Source organism: Rhinolophus sinicus, chromosome 15 (genome assembly GCF_057876585.1).
Source record: "Rhinolophus sinicus isolate RSI-liver-muscle chromosome 15, RSI-T2T, whole genome shotgun sequence".
NCBI classification, from domain to species: Eukaryota; Metazoa; Chordata; class Mammalia; order Chiroptera; family Rhinolophidae; genus Rhinolophus; species Rhinolophus sinicus.
In genome coordinates, this window is record NC_142515.1 from 53,265,861 (window position 1) to 53,285,637 (window position 19,777).

The following is a 19,777-nucleotide window of genomic DNA, read 5'->3' on the forward strand; positions in this document are numbered from 1 at the left end:
TCCCTGGCCCTATATAATTCTTTTCCAAGAAACGTTTATTGATAGCTGTCATTGTTACTACAGTCCAGAGCCATCTCATGGTACCGAAAATCAGGTTGATTGATCAGCTGGTTGGATGAGTGATTGACTGGAGCCTGCCCTGATTCCCTCGCCAAAACCCATACCACATTATCTATAGCTACCCAACCCTGGACAGAGATTAAGAGGATCAGCTTTATGGGAAAAGGAGTTGGCTTTGCCCACTGGAGCGGACTAGAAGCTCATGTATGTGCCGTAATTCTAGAGAGCCTCCATCTTCCTGGGCGAATGGGTAGCTTCCCCCTTCCCCTCTCCCTGCACCCGCTTCTACGCTTATTATTCGTGGAGCACTCTGACTTCTTTTGCCCTCTTCTTTTCCTTGTGGCTGTCCTCAATATTCATTTAAACCAAAATTTAATTATATAGCATTGTTGGAAGCCTACCAAGAGTTGTATCATTCTTCCTCTGGGAGTCCTGAGCCCCCCAGGAGAGGTCACATGGGCTTTGGGGCAGAAGAGAAACAGCTCACAAATTTCGCAGAGCCATAGAGTACCTGTAGGTGGAGTTCACCCTACGGTCCAAAGCAGTTTCTCCTCAGTCAGCCCCACCTCCCCCTCTACTCAGAGTCTTTCTTCTGCCGAACTAACGACTGGCGCTCAGGGAGTCTAATATTCACAGAGTCTTGGCCCTCAATTACCTTAATGGCTTATAATGAGATTTTAGCCAAGTAGCAGGTAGCAGGTTATTACTTCCTGCTCAGCGTGGGCAATGTCTACACTGTTAATTTGTGTTGCCGAATGTGGCTCAGAGCTGGGCATCAAACTGTCAGAACCAGATGTATTCTATTAGGTGCGAGGCTCACATTGGCTCATGGGCCATTTTTTTTCCAATATGGAGGCATATTACCTCACCACAGGGTGAATCCTAACAAATTCAAGCCAGCCAAATAAAAGGGGGTAATATTGCAAGCCATCAAAGTAGTATGTTCCAGAGACAGATAACACCTGGTACCACCCATTGTCAGCAATGTCTCCCTGACCTGGCCATTCCATCGAGAGACAAAAGGTACCTGGGAAAAGTATTGCTGGAAAGACTGTGGTAAAGATTTCATTAAGTTTTAATAAACCTGGCCCTAATGAAGACCCTTATAATATGCCCTTCTGTTTACTTTGTCTTTATTCTGGGCAAAATAATAATAATAATAATTATTATTATTATGTACAAGAAGTTCATGGTGCTCTTATAAACTGCTTTCTGCAATTAAATATTTCTTAACCTATAGTTTCTTTCATTAGTATTAGACATATCTATGTACTTACTTTTTCAATGCAGGTTAGAAAATGAGGAGTTGAAGATCAGGAAATAATGAAAATATTTTGGCATTTGACCATGCGATTTGCTATTACCCAAGAATTATGCTGTACTTTCTGCAACAACCGACTTTTGGTTATTTTTTTGTAATGCATACTTCTTTCAGTTAGATCATATATCAGTAGATTCCTTTTGTTGTCTTTTTAGGGAAAGCAAATTACAGTGTCATGGAATTAGGAAAGATTACAGTAATATCAGTACAGGAAAAGTTTATTTGGATTCTAATGAACGGCAGATGGAGGCTGGACTAATGTGCCCAAGAAAGGAAGGTCTTTCCCCCAATCCTTGCAGGGTTTGAATTACGACAAACCCACTTGTTACTGTGTGTGCTTAATTTTATTTGAGAGTATCTTTTTTTTCTTTCCCTGCTTGAATTTTTTTTTTTTAAAGAAGAAGCAACTTGTCTTTATTTTCAATGACTCTCTTGAGAAATTTCAGCCTGAAGAACCAGACAGAGCTATGGATGTTTTCCCCCCTTTTGATGTGAGTTTTCTAATAGGAACAGATCTTAAACCCAAAAGCAAATTTCTGCTTGAGAGCAAAGCCAACATTCCCATTCAAACTCTGCAGGAGGACCCCCCACTGCTAAGTTTTGTTCATATAAGATTCTGTCATTTTTGAGGGAGGCTAAAGACTTTCTGGGAATTTTTTTCTGCAAGTTTTTTTTTATCTTATACTTTATAAATTATGGTTTGCAGGTTCAGTTCCATTATACTTACCCCAAAACTCTTTTCTTCTGTTAATATAATACAAATATCACTTGAACTTTTATGTTTTTTGTTTAATATTAAAGAGCCAAAGCAGCAACCTTTTATTATTATTATTACTTTTAATTTTAGGTACCACTTGTTTTCAGTTTGCTGTTGGGAAGACAGTTAAACCTCCTTCTACTAAAACTGGATGCACCAGGACCCTCGGTCAACCAGATTTTATTATCTCTGAATTTGAGTGGTCTTGGTTTTACAAGAATACAACCTAACATCAAGAGTTTTATTTTTTTTTTTAAAAGAGGCTTTTTAGATTGCCCTAGAACAGTGTTTCCTAGTCTCCAGTCAGCATCGTTGTCAGTTAAGAACTGGCAAAAATGCAAATTCTTGGCAACAACTCAGATCCACTAAATGAGAAACACTGGGGATAGGGCTCAACAATCTGTTTGAACAAGGCTTTCAGGAGATTCTGATGCATGGGCACCTTGGAGAGCCACTGTCCTGAGGACAACCCATGCAGCTCCTCTACCTGCAAATGTCCAAGAATGTATATTAAATATGGGTTCAGAAGTACTCTGAGATCCTTTCATTCAGTCCACAATAAAAAATTTATTGAGTACCTACAGGTCCTAGGTTCATGAAGCATGGGTGGAAAGCTGTCATCTCTATCCTTTTGCACATGTAAGGGGATCCTAAGACCTTGAGAAGTGTTCAATGAGCCGTGTTCCCGCCCCAGTTAAACTTCCCAACTGTATCATCCTCACTGTAAATACCCAAAGAAATACCTGTGGTTACCATGATGTTTCAAGTGTGAGAAAAGACTCAAACATGTTGCTAGTTAACAATGAGTTAATGAGTTAATTTAATTAATTCACTGGAACACAACATTCCCCTCGTGGCTATTCAATCCCATGACTGTTTTGCAAGGAAAGGAAGTGTGTGAGAGCCATTGTATACTTGCTTCACTGACAACTTGCGAGGTCTCTCAGCTGAAATGGAAAGCCATACCTGGACTCAGCTCTGCCCTCCTCTAGTCCAATTTTGTTTATTCCCACTCTGATTGAATCCACTCATTTATTTTAATTCTAGAAATTCCTAGTTTAAAATGCCTTTGCCTGGAATGTCATACCTTTATTGCTGTTTTAAAAAATAATGTCATGCTTGCAATTCTTGGAAACCCATGAGTACTTCTTTACTCCTAAAGGGAGGTGGTCCTTTGTTGTTCTCGGCGTGGAAATAATCACTGGCTCATGTGCCAAAGACCATGTTGATGGTGACCAAAAATTATTGAACAGAAGATGGAATTATTATTTTATCTTTATTTGAGTAGCTTCTGCCTCTCTTTCCTGATTAATATGGGCTACGTTCTCTAAGAAGGAAGACAATGGCTGGGTAGGTTTTAGGTGGGGAGGGCCTTTAAAATAGGTAGCTGTGAGTTGTGTAAATGGAGTACACACACCTTTTGTATATTTTATTGATCCAGTTTCTATTTTATTTTTAGATTTTTTTTTTTTAGATTTTTGATTATCAAATGATGAGTGGTAACTTCCATTGGGTGGTATACTTCTTTTTGGATTTCCATGGGAAAAATGATCTTTTTCTAAGAAATATAGGAATCTATCTTTATTAGTTTGCGTGCTTCTTTAAATTTATGCAGGTGATATGCAAAAATCCCCAACCCCTGAGCCTAGAAGATTAATTAGAGCAATTGATGGTAAAGAAAATCAGTCCATGAAATGGAGGCCAGAGGACTCCAAAAGCGGGGCGTCTGGTAGCCCCATTCCCTTCAGCACAGATTGAACAAACATGACATATTGATCATTACAGGACCTATAATCGGTGACCAAAAGCACAGTGTGTCTTTAATGGCCCTCCCTGAATAGTTGCCATCATTTATTTATGGTTTTTTTTTAAAGAAAGCTGCTGTTTTTTCTAAATTCATGCTGCCCTCTAGTGGCAATGCTCCTGACTTCAGAGGGAAGGTAGAAAAGATGAACGTGGAGATCATGGTGGGGATGGTGGAGGCAGTGAAGGGGTGAACTTTTTCTTTCTGTTCTCTCTCCTGTCTGAAAGATTTTGGAGTCACTCAGTCAAAAACTGAGAAAGAAAAATGACGCCATACCACTTGACCACTGTCCTGGTTAATGTGGTATCCACCAGTGAGCTACACTGAAGGGAACTTCACAGATCTTAACCGATTTGCATCCCATCTTGGCATGCACTTTGGAATCCAGCTCATCTCAAATCCATTAAACCTCACATAGAATACAGAGATGGGGGAGAGGGGAACACACTCACACCAACTTGGCCTTGGAGATTCAAGTTTCTCCCTGGGGAAAAATAGGTAAGGGTTAGCCTAAGTCAGGTTGTCGGTGCCCTTGACGTTCTGTCCTGCAGAGAGTGTCCTGTAATTCAGAAATAGCTGTACTAGAAAGATTGAATGTATGGGTACCATGACCTCGGGGAAGCTAGTTTGAACCTCCATTTCCTTCTCTATATAAGGAAGGACTTACCCAAAATTGTAGTTCTTTAAATTCTGCCCCAGTGAGAATTGTTCAACAGAGGTAAAGATATACTTTTAAAGAAACATTTCCCATTTTGTGCTTAAGCTTACTGGGAAGTACAACAAAATAATATAATATGGATATAGAAGTGTATAAATAAATCATTGTTTAGGAAGTCAGAGTGTAAACTGTTTCTGGCCTCATTTTAAACTGGCACAAAATGTAACCTGAGGAAAAAAACAAAATTGAGATTGCTAAGAAAATTTAGTAGTATTTTCTTTTGGGAGGGAAGCAGGATGTTGTTGGAGCAATGGTGTTTGATCTCTGATATGTTCCGATTTGATTGAAATACAATATGTAAGAGTTACTCATATTAATGATTTTCCAAAAAAGGAGCAAGTGAGCCCACTGCAGACCTGGGATTATTCCCCATCAATCTCTGCCTACCCACACTACCCCCAATACAAAAAAAGAGAAATTTAAAAAGCATTGACATCTCAGGAAAAACATGTTGACTGTTTCCTTTCCAGGATTCACATAATGGGAACATCCGTTGCCAGTTAACTTTTAAATCTGTCAGCCTAATATGTGACGCATATTTCCTCCATGTGGCGAGAACTTAGAATGGCCCAGTCAGGCCTGGGTATGGCCACAGCACCTGCAAGCTGAGTATAGGGACCCGGGGCTCATGGTGGGGCAGTGGAGCTGATTTCTAAGGATCCACTCAAAGATGCAATTCTGTCACAGTCTTGGACCAGCTTTTACATTTTCCCACTAACAGACTATTGAGGAAAAAACTGGCCCTGCCTTTCTTTCTCTTCTGTTCCCTTTCCCACCTCCTTCTCTTCTAAAATGACAAGCCTCATTTCAGTTGCCCTGAGAGCCCAGACTGCACTTTCCACAGGCTCTGGCTTGTCACACATCAACTTGTCTGCCCACTCACGTGACCATTTGTGCAACCGTCCCCAGGCTGGGAGGCTGGCTTCTCAACCGTGCATTCCTATCACCTTCAGTACAGGTTTTGCCAAGATCCTTTCCCTGCTGACTGGCTTCCTTCCCCTGCTTTTCCTTCCTTGAAAACATGCTGGTGAGACTTGACAAAGCCCAGCATTTGTCTCAGCAGGCTATATAATCTGTTCTCTCTCAGTGGAAAGTTTAACCTCCTATCAGGCCTTACTGGAGGGGACTGAGCCTTGGGACCAAATGCCCTTTTCTGAAAGGGATATGTTGCCCAGCATTTGTATCACCTTTCTTTCAGATATGGATGCATCCTAACCTTTGATTAGGTGGCCCCTACTGTTTTGTTTGACTGGTGCTTGGTAGAAAGCAGCATGTCATAACCCCACAACTTAGACCTGACCATGCATCCGGAGTATTTACCTTTGTGCTACACACTCTTTAGGCTAAGAAACAAATAAAAGCTATCATTTACTTTAATTTATAATAAACATTGCTCATAAAAAGAATCAACCTGAAATAAAACTGACAGCAACTAAACCTGCACATAATGTAATTTATTATGGATGAAAAACTGACCAAGATTTATATCTTGTTGGTATATTGAAAACTGTGCAAGTTCATGGGGAGAAATTTGCCTTGGTAGAAATAATGAAACAAAATAAAATTGAAATGAACTAAAACTACACACAATAAAATGTGTTGACTAAACTTTAATAGAGAACACAACTCTTCCTGTCACAATTTAGATCTGCAAAATTTTCCTCCAGAAACTGTGACTCTAAGAGATTTAGAAGACATAAGCGGTAAATTTTGATATTTGGCAAATGCTGATTGTGGAATTTAAGCTTAAAGTAAAAATTATACAGAAAAGAATGAACTCCCATTGAAAACAAATTCAGTAAAATAAAAATGAAAACGTTAAAAATAGAAGAATATGGTTTGATTTAATTTAAAAATCAAGGAATTATATTGGCTAAATGGAGCTTGCTCTAAATAATTTATGCTTCCTGAAAGAAAAATTACCAGGTTAGTATACATGTTTGTATTAATAAGCCTGGAACCAAAGCATTTTTGGGGGGGTCAAAATAGCAGAATCCAAATGTCTGCAAAATATCAGGCTCAGCATGATGGGGCAGAATACCCTTTCTGGTGTTGTTTTGAACTCGTTAAGGAGATGAGTTCAAAAGAGTACTCATTTGGGAGACTAGGAGTGTCCCTTGGGTAGCACTGTTTGAGGTGGTCACTGCAGTGTTTAGCAAGGGCAGTGTACCCCTTGGTCCATGGAGAAGACAGCAGGAGCTCTTACAGACATTTTGGGGGTTAGCAAGCGCTACATGGCCATAACGTCCCATTCCAACCCAAGATGCAGTTTACAAACTGAGACACTTGCCTGAAGCCACAGTTTGGGAAGAAAGTCCCACTTTCATCTTTGCCGTCTCTACCCTCCCCATCTGGTGGAGAGCCTTTCTCCCATTTTATTCCCAGCCTGAAGCTTCTCAGATAGGTCTGCAGACGAAGGAAGGAAAAATATGCCTGGCATGGAGCATGGACTGGGTTCTCCTTCCACAAATCTGCTCCCTTTAAGATCTTTTAAAATCTCTCTTCTCTTCATTCGGCCTTAGAATTGAAGTAGCTTGCACTGAGGGAGGATGTGGAGCTGGGCGCTTGTGATTCCACAGGCTCTGCTCAATCTTGTGTGATACCCACAGCACATCACACAGGCTGACTTCAGGGTGCTGCTCCAGCCACTTCTCAAGATCATAAAACATGGGTGTTTATTCCTTCCCAGTCCCCAGTTTACTCACAGCCTGCACATAACAAAGAGAGAGGAATGTGCTTTCTGGGGAATGTCCTTTCCCCTGTATGATGTTTACAGTTCTTAAGGCTGGATGATAATGTTCAGTTCACTTCTCTCTTTCCAGCCAGACGTTGTGATTGCTTTGTTTTCACGGGAGAAAAGTGTTCAGCATAAAAACAGCACCAGTGTTTAGGAATTGATGCCGTTACCTTCTGTTACTTTGCCGGCTTCTTGAATAAGGCAAATATTTAATCTGTATGTATTTTTAAAGCATTTCAAATGTCTGTAGTCTTACCAGAGGTTAAAGTATTGAAATTCCTAGCTTTCTGGATTTTGTTTAAATTGTATATAGATAATAATTTTAACGACATTAATTTATTCACTGAATATTTACTGAACATCTCTTCTGTACTAAGTACTGTTTCAGGCACTGGGTCTTAGAAATTGGGGAGGAGTTAGTATTATAGAGGTGACATGTGACCGGGTATGTATAGTGTTACATGGAAGCATAATTCTAGAACCTTCCACAATGTGTCAGAAAGACTCTCCAGGTACTCTTTCCCTCTCTGTCATTGAGCCTACCCACCTCTTCACAACACTGTCAGCACTTTTTTCAGAGGCCATAAAGAGTCTAGTTCTTTCCTTTACTTGTACAGATTGGAGACGTGGAGTCTATGAGGAGCCCTCTGTCCCTTGCCTGTTTGGTAGCACTGCCCAATTATAAACTCTAAGCGGTCGCAAACACTAAAATCTGCTTGTCATTACACAGCTACACTTACAAACATTTGTGATAATAACATTTAAAATGATGATTACCAAAATTAACATTAGAATGATAAAAAATTTATACTTTATTTTACAAATGCATATTTATTGATCCAGCCTATATTGTATCATCAAATAAGTGTTTGTATTTGTATTAGTAAAGATTATTATTTTCTCACAGCTAAGATATAAATGGTAGACCGCTTACTCTGATATTTTGTCTTTAGTTCTGTTGAATATGGAGTTAATGAGATTCAAGTCAAAGGTAGTGGGACATACAGGGTAGTTAGTGGTAAGCACGTCCCAGCTCTAAGTATGAAGTACAGATTGCAGGAAAGTTCGTGGAAATTCTGTCCTTGGAGATTTTGAGGTCCAGCCAAGATCCCCTTCTATATACTATGGGAATATGGGCTAGATGGGCTTCAAGAACTGACTTAGTCCAAATCAAATTTTTGATTAACTTACCATTGGATTTGCCTCCTCCATCACCCAGTATTGGACCCGACATCCTCATCTTCATAAGGGAAACATTTGAAAATACTGGTTCATCTATTTCAGAACTAAAATGAACCACTGAAATGATCTGGCCCCTTGCCCTTGTTTTACAAGTGAGGAGACCAGCTCAGTGAGAAAAGGGGACACGTACCTGGTCACAGAATTGTTAGAGACCAAGCTGGATTTGAATGCAGATTCCCCCCACCTCTCATGACTAAATAGATGGTAGAAATGCAACTGGCAGTGCAAGGCCACCCAGGAGAGCAGGGAGTTCTGGGGTTTTTGCTGGATTCTACACGAGTGTGCAAGGACTTCTTTCCCTGGACACTCCGGGTTTTCTCCCAAAGACGTCTATAGTATCATCCCTGCCATGACAGCATTATATCCAAGAAAGAGGCTGATTCCCACCTCTCAGGCAGCCCCAAGGTCATAACTTAGCCGGCATAATTAGAACATCCACTCCAGAGGGGGGAAACATTTAAAAGATAAAGGACCTCTTTAAAACAGATTCCTCCCAATACATTTTCCCCATAATTATAGTTTTAAGAACTTACGGGGAGGGCAGAGCTGGCTACTTAAGAAAAATTAGGAGTCCCACTTGATGGGAAAGGATTTCCCAGGGGACAATACACTGTTATTTCTTAGCCTCCCCCCCATAAAAAGAAACCCCCACACAGACAGCTGCACGTCTGCCTGATATATGGCAAGCCTGTTCCACTTATTATGACCAAAGCCAGATATTTTTATTAAAAACACTACATATGCCATTAAATATGTTGCCCCCCCTCCACTCCCAAGACGTTATAGTTCGAGGAGATACAAACAAGTGAATGCGTTGCAGATGTACATGGAAACCACCACCTACTGAGTCACAACCAGTGGGTTCCCAAATTCTAGCCCCTGAGCGGCTGCCCGTCAAAATGTTCTTTGCGAGCAAATTATTCCCTCTGTAATTGTCACAGTTTATAGCAGTTGGCATGGCTGGAGGAGGGCCATGGGACAGCAAGACAGAAATATACCACCCCCTGACTTAATTTATGAGCAGATCCGATTATTTTATAAATAACCTTTCTGACAAATAAAGTCCTAAGGCCACACATGGGACTATGCTTTTGTTGTTGTTGTTGTTGTTGTTGTTCCTTGTTCATGTTATTTATTTGTTTGTTTGTTTATGTAACACAAAAGTTCCATTTGGGGAGTAATCACTTCCCAACTGTGAGGTCTCAACAGAGGCAGCACTTGTTTAATTTATGCCGTTGTCAGTGGTGCCAGATGAACCTTTCAGCCTGATTTTAACCGTCAGTAGCCAGACCATCTTTCTCCCCCGAGGAACACCAGTAGCTGGATTTCATTTTCAGCTGCCGGACCATCCCTGGGCCCTCCTCGAGCAGCCCTCAGACAGAGCGCCTTTGCTTTCAGGATTGTATTCCAGGTGACAGCTTCTCACACGTTGGCACTCTGATCCCCTCCGGTAGCCACGCTCTCAGGGGGAAGAGCGGGCTCCTCCCGCAAGTCCACATTTAGATGGACTGGGATGATCCTTAGGCCTCTTGACCCCAGTGGTCTGACAGAACAGGGCTGCCAGCAACTTTACAATGGCAGTGAGTTTGGGAATGGTGTCTGGGGAGAAATCTTCTCCAGGAATAGGCGGAGAAGACCCCCACTGATAGGGAGTGATGTCAGCTTTCGTTAGAACGGCGGACAGCGTTCAAATAACCTTGGCATCAGATGGCACTGGTATCTCTGTCAGCATCTCTGTTTTCTGTCACCACACACAATCCTGGGCCTGTCTCAAGCCCTGCCAGTGTCCTTTCAGATCAGGTTATTAGCAGCACAGAGACTAGCTCTGCTCCCCACCACACAGCCTCTTTGTTTGAAGTCTGCCCTTTGTCATTAATGCACTTGATGTCTGTTTAAAACTGACAGTGAGTGTGGTATCTGTTTTCCCATTAAGAGATCACTGACAATATTAATACCTCATGTCCTTGCCTCATTTCCTAGGCTCTGACACCTCACTGCAGTCTCCTGCATGCCTCAAACAGCACCCTCTCGCCAGGATGTCTATAAAGATTCTTGCTTCCAGGCCCAAAGGAATAGGGCAGCCTTTAAAAGGGACTTCTTATCACTGCCAGCCAGAAAGAAGGCCCTGGATACATGGTTCAGCCCTCATCACCTTCCTCCATATTAGGGCCCCTGTTACAGGGGTATGCAGCCTATTTCCAGGATGGCATTTGCTGTCCAGATTCCATTTAGGTGAGATCGGAAGTTGCGGGTTACCATGGAGAGAGTGTAGAGAAAAGAAATCCCATCCTGAGTGCAATGGAAAGTTTACAGGAGAGAATGAATGCGCCCACTGGTGGGTGGTGTGTGTTGTGTCTGCCTTTCATTCTTTTACTGAAGAGAAAGACTATTCTTTATGACATCTGACAGCCCTATCCATTTCTTTTTATAAAAATTCATGCAGTTCTTATGCTGTAGAAGGAAATTAACATCCCTCGGCCTCATCCTTCCAGTTTCTTGAGGCTGTATTTGAATCAATTATGTTTAAGGAAACCCTTTGTGGATTTTCGGAAACATCTCAGACACTCCCGCGCAGGCCTGCAGGGGATCCTGTTCCTGGACCAGATCTTGAACAGCCAAGCCTACAGAACAGTTCTGGCACTGGTGACAACATTAGTCCCACCCCAGGTGCTACATAATTCAGCGCAATAAAGGGAACAGCTCACTGCCAACAGCCAAAAGAATCATTTAGGCCTGAAAAGGGTCTCAGGGAGGTTCCATCCAAGTTCAGTGTTTCCAGGCACCAGACCAAAACTCAAAGACAGTAATGGGGGGGGGGGGGGGCGCACAAGAAAGCATGACCAAGGCGGAAGTGTGGTCCACAGCAAACTTGCTCATGGGACCGTGGCAGGAAATAGAAATAATGAGAGCAGGCCCGAGATCAGTTCTGAGGCCGTGGGATGATGTCCTCTTCTCCCTATTGCTATCTCTCAGAGATTCTGTGACCACAGCAATTCCCAACTTTGTCCCAAGCCATCTCAACCAGTGAGCATCTGCCCTGTCCTTAAAAGTTTCTAAGAGCCATTTGTAATCCTTATTTAGGAATGAGGTTTAAAGTTCTGCAGGGGAGAAATAAATCTTGTACAATCACAAAAACAGTGACTACTTAGAACTTCTGATGTGAAGAACCTGGATCATTTCAAGTGCTAATTTATCCCAAATGAAAAATAGATGGTGATTGTTGATTTCTTGCTCTCAAACTGATGGGGGGGGGAGGGGAATCATTCATATAGATAGCTATTTTTATAGGCAGATTTGTGGCTCATGAAGTAATGTTTTGTGGACATTTATTTTCTGTGTTTTCTTTATTTTCTGGTTATGCATGCATCTCAAATGCATGCATGCAGAGACTCAAATGCTATTATTAATTAGACAACTCTGTGAAGCTGAATTTTAAGTTCTCTAAAAATAGAAGAAAATACAAGATGATAAAAATCAAATTGTAGTTATATTTTCTTGGAAAAACTTATTTTTCCTTAATAATCCTACAAAGCTTCCATAATAACCATGGCAGGTGACTTCTTATGGCTATTCAGAATAAATGTTGAGTTGATTAAAAGGTTTGACCCTATTATAGGGGTATTTTTCATAGTTAAGTCCGCCTACAATTTTCTTGAATGAGAGGAAAGCTGTATATGGAGCCACAAAAGTAGTTAAAATAAAACTGCAGATGAAAAGCAAACGCATTCCAACCTGAGCCTATAGTTTAGGATACCTGTAAGAAGAAGCCATTTAATGTTGGAAGCTCTTACTACTTTCTGTGTCGTATTTTGTCAACACCACCGTTCTTCTTCCATCATCTGTTATGTGCCTGATGCTTCCTGGGAATTGGAAGATTCTTTCTGGAAGTGAACAACATTGATTCATGATAAGGGACTTGAAAATAGTTACATTCTGGGAAGATTGTTCCACATCTTTTGCTTGGGCTAGGTCCATGATTAAACTCTTAATTTTCCACTTTAAGAAACTACTATGGGGACCTGGAGAGGAGAGAGGCTTATGCTTTATTTTGAGGGGTAATTGGTCAAACTAGAAAAGTTTCTAAAATGTGGAAGATACATCATGCAGGAACTATGTTATTCCTAGGAGCCTGTGGTCTAGTGACATTTTATTTGAATGCCAACTCTGAGGACAAGAAGATAGGGTCCTTCCCTGTGGGACTCAATCCTTTGGCTGCCACCCGTGAGATTTATGCTTGTGTTGTATTTCTGCTTTGCAGCACCTATTGGTCCTTGCTCTAATTGTGGTTTTGTATTGATGTGTTCCTTTTATTTTTCAGGTGTCCTGGGCAAGTGTCGCTATGTTTACTATGGGAAAAACTCAGAAGGCAACAGGTTTATCCGAGATGACCAGCTCTGAAGGCAAGTTCTGTAGTATGCCTTAGCCCATGTCACGAGAATGGAAGAAAAAGGGGAGGCAAAAATAAAGAAAAAGCTAAATAAAAGAAACAAAACAGAAAACAATGGTCCCCATTGCGTCTCTGTGTGAAGGCGATGACCTCAGCTTTTGGTACCTTCTGCTGACTTTACCTGTCAACATCATCATTCTGCCGCAGACTGAGTGGTCACGTAGAGATTGACATGATTGCCCTTAAGCAGGTCTCATCCACCAGGGTGACAGACAACAGCAGTGAAGCACCAGGGTTGACAGGATGAAGACCATGATAGATTGCCCAGCCCCTCCACTGCTCACAGCGGAGCAGAGGTCACACCTGGGGCCTCCCTGAGCATGTGCAGTGTGCCTGTAGTCAAGTGAGAGAGGCTGTGTCTTCAGCTCACCTATTGAGTAGGCATCTCTCTGATACCACTGTGCTGTGGGTTTATTGTTAGTGAAATAGTCAGAGTTTAGAGGAAGCTTATTCTCTTTTATTTTTCTTAAATATTAATTTCTTATATTAGGCATAGCACCCCCCACCCCCATCCTTTAGCATTTTTATTACAGGCAATGCATTTTAGTTTTCAGTTTTCAGAGAGCAGAAGGTTTAAGTTCTCAGCGAAACCATACATTCATGGCCGGCTTCCTGTTGTTACAATTTCTGAATTGGAGTAAATAGCTTTCCTAAATCTCTGTGTTCATTTCTAAATCCACTTCTTGCCCTGAATATTAGACAGTGTCAGGCATTTTTCCCAGCACCAGGTTCTGCTTGCACCAGAGACATACATTGATTGATTGATTGATTGATTGATTGATTCATTCATTCATTCATTCATTCATTCATTCATTCATTCATTCACTTTTAACCACACACACTTCCAGCCATGTCTATGGCCATATTTGTGTTTGGAGCTGGCTCGCTCCTTTGGGTGCTATTTAAAAGTAATAAGGTGATAAAAGATAGAATGGAAGGTAGAAGTTAAAAAAAGGAAGGAAAGATTGTAGAAAACATTCACCAGACCAGTTTTTAATAGGAGACACTAACCCTTTGAATTTGGTACCTTTCTCAGGACGTCTCAGAAATGAAATCCATAGGTTGTGCGATAGTCTTTGTGCATCTTTGGCTGTATTCCAGCACTAATGTTTCAAGGAAAACAAGCATGATCATACTGGTTCTGTGGCTATAATGGCATTTAATATATTGGTTACACCAGTAAAATCACTCTAGAAGATATTTGAAAGGCTGGTTGCTCTTGGCACTATAGCATTTATTTTTGCTCCTTCTATTTAGACCAGGCGTTCGGTATTCATTGTCCTGGATCTCCCGGTATTAGGTTAGGTCAAGGACAAAAAACCTGAGAGCGAATCCTTCCAAGTTAGAGGTACCAAAGGACTAGAGAGTTGCTATTGTAAAACTCTTTGGGGAGTCACAGTCCCTGAAATACACAAGAAGAACCTATTTTCCCAGTTCTAGCTCATTTACATGCCGTCTGGCCTATGAAGTCAACGCAGTCTTTTAATGACTTGCATTGAGTCTGGCAGGAGTCCCTCTTGTAGATTATATAACCCTTGGTCATCAGCTATTTAGATCAAAATCCTCAAGACCATTAATAGAGGATTTTGAATGTTTGCCTTTATCTCTCAAATCCATGAATAACCAGAGTTGAGTACTTATTTGATCGAAAGAACAGCATTGGGATAATGATTTAAATTAGCTGCATTAGGTCCCACCCTAGTTCTTTGTGTAGAAGCACCAACACATATTTTGTCCATGGCATATTACGGGCAGCCAGAGTTCTGTGAGAGGGCAGCTAGACTAGTCCAATGTCATATCCAATCTAACAGCACATATATCCTTGTCTTTATAAAAGGCTTTAACCCTGCCTCAAACAATAAAAAAGCACTTGTGAACTGACCACAGAATTTCTCCATCTTTATTTTTCTTACTTGTTTACTTTTCTTAATGTCAGAACCATTTGTATCATACGCAGGAATGTCTCCCTCAATGCGAGCTTTGGAGGCAAAAAAATATTTTTGGAGTGAGTTATTGACCACAATGTTTCCCTCTCTTTGTGTGCTTTATTTTCTTCCAAAATGGTGTAATAACTTTAATTAAGATTAGCTTTAATTATAATTTACGTAAAGGCCATAATTAAGGTATATTCATCTTAATGATAGAATTATAGTGAGTTTTGTTTCTCTTCAAAAGGGATAATGATAATTAGTGTTGGGTTGTTTACAATTCTACCTTTTGTTAAGCAAGATTTGCTGTGCTAGAGCTAGACTTTGGTCTGTCTGATTAGAGGAGGAAGCAATGTCGCATGCTTATCTTAAATCCATAGGAGTGTCCCAAACCTTGATATTCAAAGTAGAGAATTAGAAAGTAATAAATTCAATCAAAGCTCATACATATTTCATACCTCTTGTCTCCCCTGGATCTTTCTGCCTCTTACCCTATTCCACTGAGCTTTTTTTCTGGGCATCATGGCGTCCCCGTGACTTCCCTCCCAGAGCACTGATCTGACTTGCCTCCTGTAATGGAAGGCCATCCTGGAGTCCTCTGTTGCCTCAGCAAAGTCAGGGTGGACTGTCTCTTTCCTAAGTAACATAATTTTATAGAACAATTTGTTCCTTGGGGAATAATGTTTTAGATTGTGGGAAATCCTATTAAAAGTACAACTATTATAATCATTTGCTTTTACTTTTACCAGTCCTGCTCATAAACCCTCCATCTGTTTGTTGCTTTAAATAGAGGCACATTATAAGAGATTACCACTCAATGAGACTGCACGTCTGACATTGTGCATTTTCACTATTCATGTATACTAAGGAATAAAAGAAAACAAACCACAGATTCTAGATGAAAGGATTTTTTGTTTGTTTTTGTTTGTTTTGTCTGTTTGTGTGTGTCTGTGTGTCTGTGTGTGTTTACCGAGAGAGATGTATCTTGCACATTTCCAAGGGAAAATGTCTTTCTTGCTGTTTCTAAGAAATAACTTGGCTGTCTTTCTCCTTTTTGTTAACATGCAGATCAAAAACAATCCACAAGGCTCTTTTCATTAAAAACAATAGCAGCATTCAGTAGTTGCTGCTCACAAGAGCAGCCTAAGTCAGATTTGCGTCACTGCCCAATGCCCAGGGTGGACAACGCGGGGCCCATTGAGACTCTTCCATGTTGTCCATCCATCACAGCTGATCCAATGTGACATTCACCATCTGCTTCTCCCAATTCTGTTTCTGAGAAGGCTTCACTAAAGAACGCTGTTACCATTACTTGATTCTGGTCTCTCTAACTTGTCCAAATACTGTAATGTTGTAAGCTACTGTGAATAAGCCCTGGAAAGGGAAATGAGACCAGAGGAGCCCAGAACATGTTGGTGACATGTTTGTGTGACAAACAGACCGTCAGCCTTGGTGGCGTACAGTATGTTACTTTGAATGCATCACCAAACACTTAAGGGACATGAAGAACATTAAAAGACACAGCTACCTGTCCAAAAATATTGTCTTTGTACAAGTTTACCTGAAGTTTTCCAGAAGTAGTAGGTGTCCTTTGGGTAATTATAATCCTAAATGTTAATTTGTCATTTTGTAGTAATAAGTTATGTTATTCGTATGTATTAACAGATTAGCATATGGTAATTTTTCTAAAGTAGCATGGAATGTGGCCTGGAGAACATGCAACCTAGGACAAGGGAATTTTGCTAAGAAAGGAAATTCTAAGTATGGAATGCACTGGGGGCAAGTAGGGATGATATAAACAGTAATGAAGTGAATGAGGCCAAAGAAAGGCACAAAGCAGATCTTGAAGCAGAATTAAAGTGTGGACTCAGTGGCTAGGGAGAGATAGGAAGCTGAAGGAATAATGAGAAAGGAAGGAAAAGGCAGTTTTCTGACAAGGGTGGCTGTACTCAGCACTGTAGTGTGTCGCCATATTTTCTTCTCAACATGGAATCATTTTTGATAAAAGTGAAGAGTACCTTCACTTAATAATGTTTTACAAGATTCTCTGCCCAAAAGAGTTAAATGATCATATGTGATGGCTGCATATGGACAAAGATGACGATGGCTGTGTCTAATATTCCACAAATTATATGTCATATTCCTAAGGTTAGTTCCCAAGCTGCTGAAGCAGCTGAAGGATAAGGGGAAAACTTGTTTGGACAGTTTGATCAAAGAGAGAAAATCATGTTCATGCCAAGTCTTCACATATTTATTAAGTTCAGAGGTAGGTGGGTGTCTTGACAAGATGACCCCATTTAAGGAAAATGGCGAAGGCCTTTATGTGAGGATAAGATGCTGCCCGTTGCATTTGACGGCCCCAATCTGAAGGCGGTAAGTGATAGTTCAACTCAGAGGAAGAATGGATAACATCTAAGTTCAGCTGGATAACCTACATTAAGATGCAGAATATTGCATAAATAATATTTATATTCTGTCACATTAATTACTTTATATCAACGTTTCCTTCTCCATATTGAATAATTTCTTCAATTTTAGAAACAGGAATGAATTTGAAGGGCACTGTGGATAATTTCCTTTCGACATCATCCTTCCAATTTGAGTATTTATAATGAGAGGGACAAAGGCATTGTGTGGTGTGCTTAACAATATTTAGAGCCTTCAGGTTGTGGAGTCTTGAATAGCTAAGAATTAATATGCATCATCCACTCACAAAGGTTACATTTATTAAATCGTAGTTTAAATAACAATACTTAAGTGATACTCTGAAACAAAGTCCATTTGAAGCAAGATTGAAATGAATTTAACATGCAGGTACAGCATATTGTTTTAATTTTTATGTTATTACTATTTAACTTAATCATTCTTCATAAAATTTACTCTAACTTCCACCCCACATTAAAGTTTTTCAAGTTCTGATTATGATAGAAACAGCTCTTCAGGATTTACTATAACTTAGTTAAAATAAAAACAGTGACAGCAACAAAATCTTCTAAAATGTTTAAATTACTTGGCTTATTAGAAAATGTTATTAAGTCCTCCTGAATATCCTGAAAAAGTGTGTGTGTGTGTGTGTGTGTGTGTGTGTGTGTGTGTGTGTGTATGTGTGTGTGATTTCAGGATCTGAGTAGGGAATTCCTATTACTTATGTTGTAAATAATTTTCTAACTTTTCTAACAACTCCACAGTAAGTCAGCTTTTACTCCTGCTACCATGTTACGTAGAAAAATGTATGTTTCATACCTAATTAATTAATATCTGTTTTGTGCCCTTCTTTGATATTCAGCATATTCATTGATTGACTTGCTCTAGCTCTGGTGCAACAGGGTCATGATGTTTTGACTTCCCTTTTTACACCTGGAAAATCTAATTTGAACACAGAAAGATCATTGTTTAAAGTATACCATAGAGAGCAATTTTGTTTCAAGAGTTGTCTTTGATACCCAAATAAAGATAGGTACATGAAAGATAGTTAGTATATAAAACCAGGATTTATTGGTAGATATATCTATATTTTCCTATTTACTGTATTCTCAACATCCATATTTCTTCATTTGTATACAAATAGGTGTTTTCCGAAAACTGACCCCATTATCTACAGAGCTATTATATAAATATATACATATATATTCTGTAGCCACATTGGCTTGTACTGCGTTGCTCAAACACAGTGAATGCAGGGAGGCCTCCTGATGCAACACTTTTAATCCCCTCCCCATCTTTAAAGCTTTATTTAGTATGCCCACTCAGATGTCCTTTTTCAAAGGATCACACTATGGTGTAAAAGGTGTGGACTTAATGATCAGCACATTCCTTGAAGTTCTAAGAATGTCTGATGATGGTGGAGGTTCCTATCACCAGAAGAGAGTCAGTGTGGATATCTTTACAAGTTAGGTTTCACTACCGCTTAGCAAATTACCTTTAACTGGAAAAATAAACAAAATTTCAACTCCAGTTTATTAGGCAAGGCTAATAGTTTTACACTTACGAATATTTGCATGTATAATATAGAGACACGATATTGGCTTATCATATATTAAAATGGATTTTGCAATTCTCTCTTGGTTAGTTTGGTCTATGGACCCCTTTAATGAGCAATAGTATTATGGACTTTTTACTCTTTTTTCATTTATGCACATGTGTGCATAAGCACATTGCATGTTATATAACACAGCAGTTGTTTTTCCAAGAATTATTTTGTGATATCAACATTTACCCAGATACCACAGTTGGCATTTTTATTAAAATGTGGTCATCAAGAAACTAGCCAAAATACATATGGAGGACTCTTATAAGTGCAAAGTGGCTCTAAAAATTTTTTTAAAACTCTAACATGTGCACTTACTTTTGATTCGGTCCCATCACTGTTGGGTCACTGATTTCTCTAGAAATATTTTCCAAATAATTCCATGGTCCTATCTGGTTTTGAAACTTTCTCTAAAACTTATGCTAATCCATGTCTCTAAAGGTTGTACACCAATGACCTCACTCTGCAAATATTTCTCAGGTACTTTCAGTATGTTAGAAATTAGAAATACAAGCGGACAACTACTTTTGGACTACTTCTGCCTGGAAGAGACTAATATATACACAAATAGTTATTATAAGTTGTGTTAGGCACCAAGTTAGAGAGTTGACCAAAGAACTACATGAATTAAGGCACAGAAAGGACAGTGAGTCATTAATTCCAAATGGAACCATAATCTAACCTTACCTAGAGTTAGCATCTTGGTCCAAACTGCCCTCATTTCTTACCTGGATTA

General features: G+C 39.9%; 1 protein-coding gene across 1 annotated transcript in view; it reads left to right on the top strand.

The window, feature by feature from the left end:
• The window catches only part of LRMDA (leucine rich melanocyte differentiation associated), a 1,027,260-nt gene that overhangs the window by 991,730 nt on the left and 15,753 nt on the right, over positions 1 to 19,777 (top strand). The window contains exon 7 of the mRNA XM_019745989.3: positions 12,958 to 13,039. Within this exon, the coding sequence (XP_019601548.2) occupies positions 12,958 to 13,037 (80 nt within the window). The 3' untranslated portion in view covers positions 13,038 to 13,039. The remainder of the gene's footprint in view (positions 1 to 12,957; positions 13,040 to 19,777) is intronic.